The sequence below is a fragment of the Harpia harpyja genome, chromosome 6, assembly GCF_026419915.1.
Source record: "Harpia harpyja isolate bHarHar1 chromosome 6, bHarHar1 primary haplotype, whole genome shotgun sequence".
NCBI lineage: Eukaryota > Metazoa > Chordata > Aves > Accipitriformes > Accipitridae > Harpia > Harpia harpyja.
The window spans coordinates 33502871-33515426 of NC_068945.1; the positions used below are offsets into that span (position 1 = coordinate 33502871).

At 35.8% G+C, this 12556-nt stretch overlaps 1 protein-coding gene across 4 annotated transcripts in view; it reads right to left on the reverse strand.

Moving 5' to 3' along the window:
- USP15 (ubiquitin specific peptidase 15) overlaps positions 1 to 12556 on the reverse strand; it is a 72514-nt gene that overhangs the window by 4869 nt on the left and 55089 nt on the right. For 3 of the 4 annotated variants that reach the window (XM_052788939.1, XM_052788940.1, XM_052788942.1), the window contains 10 exons: positions 6504 to 6677; positions 5999 to 6157; positions 5080 to 5304; positions 3379 to 3462; positions 3194 to 3288; positions 2827 to 3015; positions 1882 to 1997; positions 1477 to 1752; positions 1091 to 1161; positions 603 to 718 (listed from right to left, as the gene is read on the reverse strand). In XM_052788939.1, the coding sequence (XP_052644899.1) occupies positions 603 to 718; positions 1091 to 1161; positions 1477 to 1752; positions 1882 to 1997; positions 2827 to 3015; positions 3194 to 3288; positions 3379 to 3462; positions 5080 to 5304; positions 5999 to 6157; positions 6504 to 6677 (1505 nt within the window). Of the gene's footprint in view, positions 1 to 602; positions 735 to 1090; positions 1162 to 1476; positions 1753 to 1881; positions 1998 to 2826; positions 3016 to 3193; positions 3289 to 3378; positions 3463 to 5079; positions 5305 to 5998; positions 6158 to 6503; positions 6678 to 12556 lie in introns of those variants that run through there. The other variant, XM_052788941.1, reaches the window with a different exon arrangement.

Genomic DNA, 12556 nt, shown 5'->3' on the forward strand with positions numbered 1-12556 from the left:
AGGAACATCCTATAATTGTGAATATTCAGGTATGATACCAAATCATAATTTGGAAGAACCATGAATCAGAATAAAAGTCTCTGCCAAAAACTTAATCGTTGGAACATGAATTTCAGAGGTCCTACTGGCTAGAGATATTCCCCATCCCACAAACCTGATGGTTAAGCACATCCCTATTTCATATATCAATGCAAGGCAAGCTGTATATTTCCACAAAAAAACCTTCAGTATGCACCAACCTTTCTCATCTCAGAAAGGAATATTTGTAAACCACTGCGTTGGATTTGGCACAATATTATTCATTCACTGTGGATCGCAATTCACAGACTAGAATATCTTACGGATCTACCCTTCCTCCTAATTCTGAATGCATTAATTGTCTCTCATACAAATACAACCTTCTGCATATGGTAACAATTTTAGTTAAGCAATGGATCAAAATAGAAAACATTTTGTGAATTTTCAGCTACGCTTGAAATGACAAGGTTCAAAATACCATTAAGAAATCAATTAGGTATCTCTGTTAATGTTCCAAGTGTGGTTTTGATTACATTTTGAGAAATATACAATAGAACATAACAAATTTAATTTTTTGTCCTTACCATGGGTCTTCAGCACCTAGTTTTTCCTTTGTTGTGAACAGCTCAATGCAATCTTTTAATTTCACAAAAGGCTTTTTGGGAGGCTTATATTCCACACTTTCATGTTTTTCAAAATCCTAAAGAGAAGTATTTCTTGAGTTAAGAGAACAAATGAAACAAAACTCATTTTAGTGATGTCGTCTTACTATAAACAGTAACTACAAAGCTCCTATATATGGAAAAACTGATCAGAAACCATTCAAGCAAAAAGTTTTCACAGCTTCAGATTTAATTCCAAATTAGTAAGCCTCAGATTTGCTATTTACTTAGATGTGTAAATGAAGTTTTATGACAACATATTTACTACGAATAATGTGAAAAAAAAAAAAGAAATACCAGCTGCTTCTTTTGAAGACTTACAATCTCTTATGCCACATTAATTAAGTTGTATTTTTCACTTTTTTTTTTTTTTTTTTATTCTGGAAAGGGGAGCAACATAAACAGCTTACCTCTGCTGCACTATCATCAAAATATCTCTTCTTCAATTCAGGATCCCAATCCAAAGCAAGGAAAGATCTTTCTAAGATTAAAAACATGTTTTCTCTTAATATTATTTCTTGCTTTACATGAAATTGTATTAACTTTGGGCAAACACGCTTCAAAACGAATTAAACAATGCTAGCATGAATTTAAGATGAAAAATTAGAAGCACACACAATTTTTGCATTTCTAAGAGTTAATTACAATAACAAATTAATTTTTTATACAGAATTTTCTATTGGAAATAAAGATATATCAAATAGCACACAGAGAGAATGAAACACTATTCTATGGAAGCGGAATCAGAAAAAAGTATCAGAATCAAACGTTGTCCAACCTGTTCCCCATGACTTACCGTCAAGCCTAGGTTGCCTATCATCAAATCTAATATGCCTGGTATCATCTTTGATGTAGTTTATGTCAGTATTGCCTAAATTATTGAACTGGAATGTAAACAATCGCTTTTTGTGTCCCGTGAGTGGTTGACCTTTGCAAGTATCCTCAGTACATAATCCATTTTCAGAGTCATTGTCACCTCCAACTGAGTCTTCTGACTGGCTGTTTTCATTCTCTGAAGGGAGTTCCTGATCCTGGCTGGATTCATCATCTTGTTCATCTGTTTCCATTTCACCTGAAACAATTGGAAGAATAAGGAGGAAGAAATGAGGAAGAATAACAATAATTGAAAGACACTACAGGATTAACTTCAGTTTCAAATTAAACACAAAATACTAAACAAGTTTGGATATTCCAGTCTTACTTGGAGAGCCTTCTTCGTGTATTCCATTTGGGCCATTACCATTGATACCATGGTCCTTACAGCAATGTAGGGATCCTTCAGTGTCTTCACTTTCAGTACATGTTTTTACATATCGACTAAATATAACAAATGAAAGCAATGGTTAAAATCAATGGATTTTAAAATATTTACATTGTTCAAGCCAGATAATTCAACGGTTACAGCAAATCCTTTCTAGTGTACTGTATTCCTGCACTCCTTTCTCACTTATTCAGAGCTAATAGTTTTATTGTCTAACATGTCTACTGTTACATGCACATCTGAAATTCTGCTTGTCTATGATCTTACGTTTTTGACAGTTACTTGATTTTATACAACTTGATTCTTGGTATTAGTCTCTGTTTGTCCAGAAATCACTTCTTTAACTGTTCATTAACCATATTTTTTACACAAAAAAATTTATGGGTTCACTTACAGAGAAAGTTACATCAACAGAAAATGAAGCATAAATTTAAATTGGAGGTTATATGATTCTAATTTCTTCCACATAATGACACTTATTCCAGTCTAGTTTCAGTAAGTGTCTACCAGGTAGTTTTACAACATAAATTTGTATATAAACTTGTACAGTAGATACAGGAGGTATAACCACAGCAGAATAATTGGAAAAACATTTCCATTTTATGAAGCCCTATAAACTGACAATACAGATAGACTCTCTACTGTCTTCTCAAATAATTTTTGGATGAGGTCATGCTAAAAAAAAAATCAAATTAAAATCCACACTAGTTCACATCTCAAGTGGCTAAAATTTTAGATTTCATATATTTAACAGAAAGCAAATAAAAAACTAAGTACTCAAATCTAATCAGTTTGTTAGCAATGCATGTAAAAATAAGTGCCTACTGATTCCAGCTATTAACATTATTCATAACAAATGCGTTTTTCTTTAAACAATAACCTTACCACATTCTTAGCAGCAGCAGGTTATACAGTTTATCTTCGGTGTTGTTTCTAGGCACTGCTATGAGAAAAGGTTGACCAAACAGTGAAGAACCACTATGGCTGTAGCTAGTGTGCCTGCACTTTTCCCTTAAACAAACAGGAATTATAACTTGTTCTGTATCTTCTGTTCTATTGATAGCAATTTCAAATCTAAAAGAAAACCAACCAGAAACACAGAGGAAAACTGTCATTTAAAAGGCTGCAAAGGGGAAAAATTAAAAAATAATAAAACACTCAAGATTTGTCTTTACCTTATGTCTAGGTTTTAATCTTTTGCAAATAACTAAACAAACTGCAAAGAGACATGAAGCATGTTATCTGTACTTACACATAAATGTCATCACGTTCCATAATACTACTTAGATTTTCATCCATGCCAAATATCCTGTGGAACCTGTGATTGTATATATCAGTAACAATCATCTAAAAAGAAAATGGAGTATACATCATTAAATCAGGTTAATGTGTGTTAAAATGTTCATTGTTGTGCTTCATATAAGAAATCACTCTTACCTTATCTGCAGCAACACCAGACAAAGCTGACAATGCTGTGCAAAGATCCAATATATTTCCAATTTTGGGAACAACTACTTTGTACTAAAAAAAATAAAATGTCACTTTAATTTCTTAAGACAACAAATATGCATGAGAAAAAAACCAAACAACTTATCACATGTTCAGCATACTTCACGTACTTCTTTCAGATTCTTGAACTTATGGTGTAAAGTATGTAAAATCAACTAACACAAATTCCGAAAGCTGCTGAAAATGTAGTAGTTACCTTCACAACTTTACTCGTACAAACACACACACTTTGAATACTACATTTATTAGTTTAGATAATGCTTTTTTAAAATCTTATTTTACTTTCTCCGTAAGAAGACTAACAGCACCAATATTACTTAGATTTATGTTTCAACAGCACCATCTTATTTAAGCATTTAAATAGTATGCATGCTATTGACTAGATTCTTAAATTTGGAATACAACACGAGTTGTTTACAAAGCATTACTAGGAAAAAAAAGCAACGGCAGGCAATGGATAAAGACTGAATTCTAATTTCACATGGAGAGACAGAACCTGACAATTAACAGTCAAAGAAAACCCCTCTGTGGCTTCCCTTAGTGCAGTACACCTGCAGTTTGTAATGAAAGTCCACACAGGACTCTTACCTGTTATTTTCATAATAAATAAAGACAGGATTAATTAGAAATAAGGTATTATAACTTTGTAATTAATTGCCATGTACAGCATGTGTTTAGTATCTCCTTAAGTCTTATAGTTATTTAGACTCACAAAAGCTCTACTGAATTCGTACTCTTCCCAAACTCTATTCATTCCCGCATACCCATCTTGCATGTCATACATGGTCATCTGCAACTACTGTGTGTCCCTTATGCAAACCTGTTCTCACAGATAATTAAATCTCTAGCAGGCTCACCTCCCAGTAGTTAATACATGTCCCTTTGTCTTCCCCCTATTGCCTTTGAGAAGACGCCCTTTCCCCCCACTTTCCTTCTTACAGTACTCTGATTTCAGGTGTTAAAGCCTTTTTGCAAGTCTGCCTAACTGCCCGTGTATTATTTATTTCACCTATCCTCACTTACCCTATAAGGTACAGCTAGAACCATTTAATCATGATTTTGTTACCATAACCCATGTACACTGTTTCATGCCATTTTAAGGCGTATAATACCATCCTTCCTAAAAAAGGCAAAAGAGATACTCCTTTCAAAGAAATCTCATCTGAAATTTTTTCTTTTGACTATTAAGTGATAGCATAGAAGAATTCAGGACTACCTAATATATTTAGTCATGGGGGTTTTTGCACCACTTATTACCAATATTTGCCTTTTGAGGCTAAGAAGCTGAGGATTTAAGTCTGGATTGAGTGTATAAATTTTATAATCATACAAATTCATTATAGCAACACTAAAATAAAAAATGAGGACAGCATACATTTTAAAGATTAAGAAGCCTTATTAACACAACCATAAAGAAATTACCAATATCTTCCTTGAAACTGACAGAAATATAAGAAGGTATGTATAGGTCTTCCTCAGGCTTTCTAAGTAGAACTTTAGAACACATACCAGAAAACTAAAGCTTGTTGGATTTGCTTATTGTACTCATGAATTTAGAAAACGTAAAGGAACACAGGTTCATTGTTAATGCCATGTGAATCAGTTTTGTACATAAACTAAGAGGCTTACCTGCATAGGCTTTGCAAGTGGATCCATTCTAACTAAATAAACTTCCAAAGTGCGTTCTTTTTTCATGGGTAACGGAAGTGTCAAGTAACAAAAGGGATCAAAGGTTACGGATATCTTAGCGCATTCAGGACAAACTAGGGTGGATTTAAAAAGGCCATGAAATATATCTACAATGATGGAATCATTTCTTTTTAAATGGTTTTCCCAGGCTTCTTCAGCAACCACCTGTAATTAAAGCACACCCTGGGTTATGACAAAATAGTAGGAAATGAACAGTGAGAATTATTAGTACTTGATAGAACATTCTCAGTTACCACCTAAACATAGAAATCTCACTCCAAAGGACCCTGTAAGATATGTTAGTACTATCAGGATCACAAGTTAAAAGATGTACGCTTTTCCTAGGACAGAGATTCTGTCAGTGGTATTACATATTCTGAGAGAGACTTCAAGTGGCTTGGGGCAAGAAAAAAGCAAACAAAACTCAAAATTCAATCTGAAGTAACTCAGACTTGTAACAAAAGAAATTATCTATATGCTTGTAGCTCAATGCTAGAAAAGTTTCCCTGAAGCAGGAGTACTGGAGAGAGACAGAGTGCTGCATACTGTAGATAAAAGAATAATAGAACAACAGAATGGAAATTGTTTCCCAACTGAATTCAGCATTGAATTGAACAAAAAGGTCTTAACAAAGCCTTAACACCTTCCCACACCCACAATTATCTTCCAAATAAACAGAAATGTACACAGGTACTTGAACAAGATCTCCATTTTAAGGTCTTGGCTTATTTTCTGAAATCTCTTCCAGAAAAAGCAACACGTGATCAGTGTCCCAACCTTTCAGTGCACAATCATGTAGAAGTACCTTGCAACGTATAGCCTTGACTAAAATGAAGATGGTCAATGCCAAAAACACTACCTTGTCTGGTCTCCCATCTGCATCCTTTAACTGAATGTAAGGCTTTTTCCTAATTCGATTCAAATCCTCATGTAATCCATCCAAGAGAAAAGCCAGTAGCTCTTGACAATCTTGCTGCTGATAACCAGAAAATTGTGGTGCAAATCGTCCCACTTGTGTCTAAAAAAAATAAATACAAATACTTCTGGTACCTTAATCATTATAAAGAACAGATACTTCCGAGATGCTACAGCAGAAAGTTGAAAAGGTAAAACTTATAAAGTTATGAAACGTAAGCTTTTCAATGGAGACAGGAAGCCAAAACTAATTCTCAAAGACCAAAGCACAAGGACAGTTGCTACTTATTTAAATATACAACCAAATGTTTTAACAGTTAAATGAATGGGCTGCATACTGATGAATATTACTTCAAATTCTTATTCTTGCATATTTCCATAAGTTTTGTATACTTAAAACTACAAAACCAAAACTGACAATGTACATTCAAGTTAAATTCCCTACTGACCTTAAATGCTCTTGGGGTAACATAGCTGTATTTTCCCGACCACATTTGCTTGATAAGCTCTGCATAAGATTTTGCTATTTCACCTCGCATTCCTAAAGGATTGTCAAAATTCAGCTCTTCTTGGTATTTATCATTGAGGAAGTATTCTGTAAGAGGAGGTGTGTTGCTCAGACACTGTAAATAGAAATACAGATTTTTTGTAACAGTGATTTGAATTAGTTCCAAACAAATTAGTTCTAAACATTCTAACAATGTTTGAACTTTGTTAAAGCAGCCATGAAAAATACTTTAAAAACTGTAATGCCTAGTGCCTGCAAAGAGGAAAAAAGAAAAAAAAAAGTCTTTTTGCAGAAATAAATAATGGTTTTAAACCAAGACTGGCTGCAGCTTTCGTTACAAGTTACGCACAGATAATATTTTTCAAAAGCTTTACATCAGAATTTATTAGACATAGTAGCCCAGCCAACCACAGTGTGACAGTAATTTGTATCAAGGTTTAAAACAAACAAAAGAAGGTGGTTCTTGATATCTGAATAGTAGCTTTATAAAAGTCCTTGCTGAAAGTTGTTATAGATGCATGAAGTTTACAGAGCCTCAAGGAGAGACTGCACAGGTACTTGGAAGAGAGAGCCAACACGGCTTATTAAATCAAATTACACCACATTCAGAAGAACATGTGAGCAGAAAATAGTTGAAAACAGAGATTTTTTTTTTGGCAGGGGTGGGAGGGAAGGGAAGGTGAGGATGCTTGCCATATTCCTTCTCTTCCTAGGCATCTCCTTATGGATGCTGTTGAAGACAGCAATCTATGCTAGATGGACTAGACCTTGAATCAGAATTGGTGCAGCCCTTCCTATGTTCTTTTAAATTTTGTGAAGCTGTTTAGAGCTGAAATTATTTCAAGGAAAGCAAGGGCCTTGGTTTAGACTGAGATAATGTCTTATCCTCTGTACCAGTTTGTCTCTTCTGTCAGCACTTAGAGATAGCAGGATGTTATCACTGAAGTGTGATTTACAATTTTAGGAAACCACATTGAATTTGTGTGTGCTACTCCTCACACTCCTTTGAACAAAAACTTTTCCACCACTTGGAAATGATCCCCATGGCATGCCTTAGCATATAGACTTAACAAAGTTTCTTCATTAAGTATTATACACTTTTTTGCATTCTTTCCTCTATTAAAGATTCCAAGAAAGGTCAAATATTTCATCAGTCGCATCTGCCTCTCTGTAAACAAGGGGAAGAACAAAAATTTTAGCTCCACATTCACTACTGTATAAGATGCAACAGTTGAGACTGGAAGAATAACAACTTTATTGAGCAGGGCAAGAAAAGTTATTCCTATTTCTGCCTATCATACCTGTGTGATAGTACAAAGCAAAACCCGTCATATGCTGTAGAGAGCTGAGTTTCATGCCCATATTGCACTTGTTTCTTTCTCTCCCTCCTCACCTAAAGCCTTCATGAGCTGTCAATGCTGAAAAAAAATCCTGACCATTACAGACCCTTTTGGACACTGAAGGTTGAAGAAAGCTCATTTTTCTCTCGCTACGGCAAACAGCTTTTATTCCTAGTAGTGGTCACCCCAAGCCCCCCCTACCTCACAGTTCTGTGTTGTCAGTTCTGAACTGAACCATGCAGCTAAGAGGCGAAACATGTGGTGTCTCAAATCCATACAGAAGTGGTCAATCAGAGTTTTCAGAAGATTATTTTTAACATCAGCCTAAACGAATGGATGGACTACCAAGTTCCACCAGATACCCAGAAACTATACAGTGCAAACCATGCTAAACTAACTATAAGTAAAACTATGCTTTAGGTAAAATTGCATGTTCAATCTGAGTGATGTGACAAATCCTACCACCCAAAGAAGTCCTGCCCCTTCTCTGCTGATTCTTGTCTGATTGCACAATAAACATATTCATCTCACTAACCCGTCAAAAAAACTATTTTTCCTTCTCATTTTTCTTCTGGATTATTTTTGGCCTGGTTTAGGAGATCAAATCAGTTCAGCTGATCAGCTTAGTGTGAGGAATGTCCAGAACAAGGAACTAAATAATGCAAAATCAGTAAATTTTTCTATAAGTTTTTAGTCCAGCACTACACAATGTGCCGACAGTGTGTTGTTTCACCAAAACCCTAATTTATCTTTTTCTAGTTTTCACCTGATAGATTAGATTTGTCACTTTCTCAGAATATTAATTTATATTTGTATGTATGAGTCAGATTACTGCAGATAATTTCCGTTTTTTTTCCTTATAACAATTTCCACATTCCAACGTAAGATGACACTGGTGGTAGTAATAGAATGCACAAGTATCTATCTGAACACGGCAATTTGAGATACAGAGCTGACATCTCTTCTAAAATATCAGATGCCACAACTTTTAAAAGAGTAGATGCTAAAGGAACTAATACAGTTGGCCACATACCCACTGATCTTTTCACATAACTGACAAAGCTAAATAATTACAGACTTGTTTACTTCTTGGAAAGGCTGACAATGGATAACTATTCAGGATCATGATTAGTCACAGGTGTAAAAGGCATCCAGAAGCCAATTTGAAAGGAAGCCTACATTCTTATTTTCTCATGATGTGGTATGTTGTAGGGAAGCCTTACAGAAAGCATCAATAAATAAATAAAGAAGAACTATTAGAACCAAGACAATCTACTAGACAGCAAAGTCATCAGATTTATGTGCCCTGTTCAACCTAGTGGTTTTGGGGTTTTTGTTTGTTTATTTTAAAACACAGACATAGGTAAACTAACAAGTATACCAACAGATGAAGAATAATAGTAAACAAATAAGAGTAAAACTACAGAAAACTGTTTGTGAACTAAAGAGGTAACAGAATGGCACTTCATTTCAGGTACTACAGTCTCCATAAGTTTTCTTTAACCAACAAAACTTCTGTAAAGTGCTCAGTCTCTGAACCCAAACTGGCTGTTTAGCTAAATGATCGTGGGAAAAGATGGAACAAAATGTAGAAACTCCAAGACAACTATGACACAAACCACAGAAGAGAAGGATTAGTCTTCAGCGTGACAAAGGTTAACACTGAAATTATAGTTCCATGCTACATATTAATTACTTGGGGAAGGAAAAAAAAGAAAAGATTTTTCCGTAGCAGAGCAATCTGTGCATAACAACTTTCTGTGTAATCAGTATCAAAGGATCATAATCAACCCCCAAGAAAATCAGACAAACAATGCGACCGGACAGAACAATGCTTCAAACAATTTGCGCATCAACTGTATTATGCAGCACTGCACACACTGTTGACGTCAATAAACATGTATACAAACACCTTGGAAGAATTCTAAACTATTGAGTCAAAAGGAGACCTAATCACCTAGAAAGACACATATAGTCTACTGTTTAGAGAGCATCTAGTAGGGTGTGGGAGGCATTAAGATGCACAGGAAAATGAACAATGAATTATTTTTAGTGCCTTGTACATATGTATATATGTACACACAATGCTGTAGCCTCACTGGAATACTGTAATTCCAATACTGGTCTATGATCTTGTTAGCAAGTCTACCTGTCCTAAGAAACCTTCATATAGGAGGAAAAATAATAATAAAAAGTCACGTTGTACTTCTCTAAATCCACATAATTTAAATATATGAGAAAACTCTGATAAAAAGAGTTTGTAAGGACTCTCACTGTTTAATTGAAAAAAAGAAAATGAAATGCATGAAGAAAGAGGGCCACCAAGACAGTCAGCGGCCTGGGAGCACCTGCCCTGTGAGAAAAGGCTGAAGCATCAGCACATGTTCAGCCTGCAGAAGAGACTGTTTGTCATGGTTTGACCCCAGCCAGCAACTAAGCACCACACAGCCGCTCACTCACTTCCCCCCCACCCAGTGGGATGGGGGAGAGAATCGGAAGGAAAAAGGTAAAACTCGTAGGTTGAGATAAGAACAGTTTAATAGGACAGAACGGAAGAAAATAATAACAACAACAAAACGACAATACTAATAAAAGAACTGGAATATACAAAACAAGTGATGCACAATGCAATTGCTCACCACTCGCCGACTGATGCCCAGTTAGTTCCCGAGCAGCGATATCCCCCCAGGCCAACTCCCCCCAGTTTATATACTGGGCATGACGTCACACGGTATGGAATACCCCTTTGGCCAGTTTGGGTCAGCTGCCCTGGCTGTGTCCCCTCCCAACTCCTTGTGCCCCTCCAGCCTTCTTGCTGGCTGGGCATGAGAAGCTGAAAAATCCTTGACTTGGTATAAACACGACTTAGCATCAACTGAAAACATCAGTGTGTTATCAACATTCTTCTCATACTGAATCCAAGACATAACACTGTACCAGCTACTAGAAAGAAAATTAACTCTATCCCAGCAGAAACCAGGACACTGTTTCAGGGAGACCCAACAGCAGCCTTCTGGTACCTACAGGGAAGTGAAGGAGAAGATGGAACCAGGCTCTTCACAGTGGTGCATAGTGGGACGACAAGAACCACTGGGCTTAAGCTGAAACAAGAGAAGTTAAGGGTATAAGGAAAAAAGTTTTCACTGCAAGAACAGTCAAGCAGTGGAGCTGAGAGGCTGTGCAGCCTTCTTGCATGTTTTCAAGACGCAACTGGATAAAGCCGTGGGCAACCTGGTCTGACCTCAGAGCCAAACTTCCTTTGAGCAGGAAACCTCCTGAAGTTTCTTCTAACCCGAATTATCCTATGATCCTAAGGTAATGAGGAAACATTTATTCACATCCAATAAGGGATATTACACAGAAATAATGATAAAAATAAAAATTCGAAGCAAAGAAAACATCATTACCTATTATGCCAGTGAACTGGGGAAGTGAGAAGCAGACAATAAGATCTGAGCTAAAAATTGAGTGCTCCTGTAAGTATCATGGTTCTTCAGCTGTCCTACTTAATAACAATTTTATGCAAGGGACATTGAAATTTCCTATTTCAGCCTTCTAACAAAAGACCAAGAGCTGACTGACTGAAAGAAAGATCCAAGTAGTAGTAGAAAAAGTGAGTTACTTTACAGCTGTCTATCCTGCTTTTGTCTGAAGTACTTAGTGACAGACACGGTGAAAAGCGCTCAGCTAACACACCCCTTAACCTGAACTCCTTATGCCTATGGCAACTGAAACAGAGCACTAAAAACTTAATCATTTCAGGTTTTGGTGAAAGATGTTATGTTTTGTCTGGATAATCTCACAGCCATAAATAACTGTGGAGGGAATGTTAATCAGCTTTCCAAAGAAAGAAAACTGCTGAAATACCCCATTGCAAAGCTCTCAGCAGCTGCGGTTCAAAAGTCAAGTATATATAATCACACTGATGGAAAAAACATAAAAATGAAAATGTGGGGAAAAAAAAGAAGTGTTTTTAATTAAAACACCTACTGTCATTCTTCTCCTATTTTTGAATCACAAAATGAAAATTTTGTGAACTCTCAGGTTTTCACTGCAAAAGTAAAAAATCAAACCATTTCCCACAGAGCTCTAATCACTAGTAACCCACCAAAAGGGCAAAGCAATACTTAGGAAACATCCACAGGTGGCAGCACAGCAATGCTTCACGAGATTTGTATTTTTCTAGGTTTTTTCAGCTAAGATCATAGCCATATACATAACTGGATGGGAATAAAACATCTACTTGCCAAATATTTTTTTTTTTTTTGCTCAATATGGGTTCAAGCATTCACAATAATGTGTTTTCACAAGCTCCCTTTTGTCTTTCCTGTTTTATTTAATGCTCAGATCTGCAAAAGCAGACATTTAGGCCTTAACAGTAAAAATCAAGCCTTAGGTGTTAGCACTGAAGTAAATTAGATACATGGAATACCCCTTCAAAAGAATGTGAAAAATCTATACCAAAGAAAAGTTCCAATATAACCAAAATATGAAATAATATTGAATTATTCCTTTTTTTAATAAGAAACAGTGATAAGACAACAGCACTTGGGAGAAATACAATGGTATCTTAACCTTCTTGGCCTTACTCCTACTCAGCTTGCAGCTATTTGTGGTACCACAGACGATCTTACCCACCTCTTCACCATCTCTC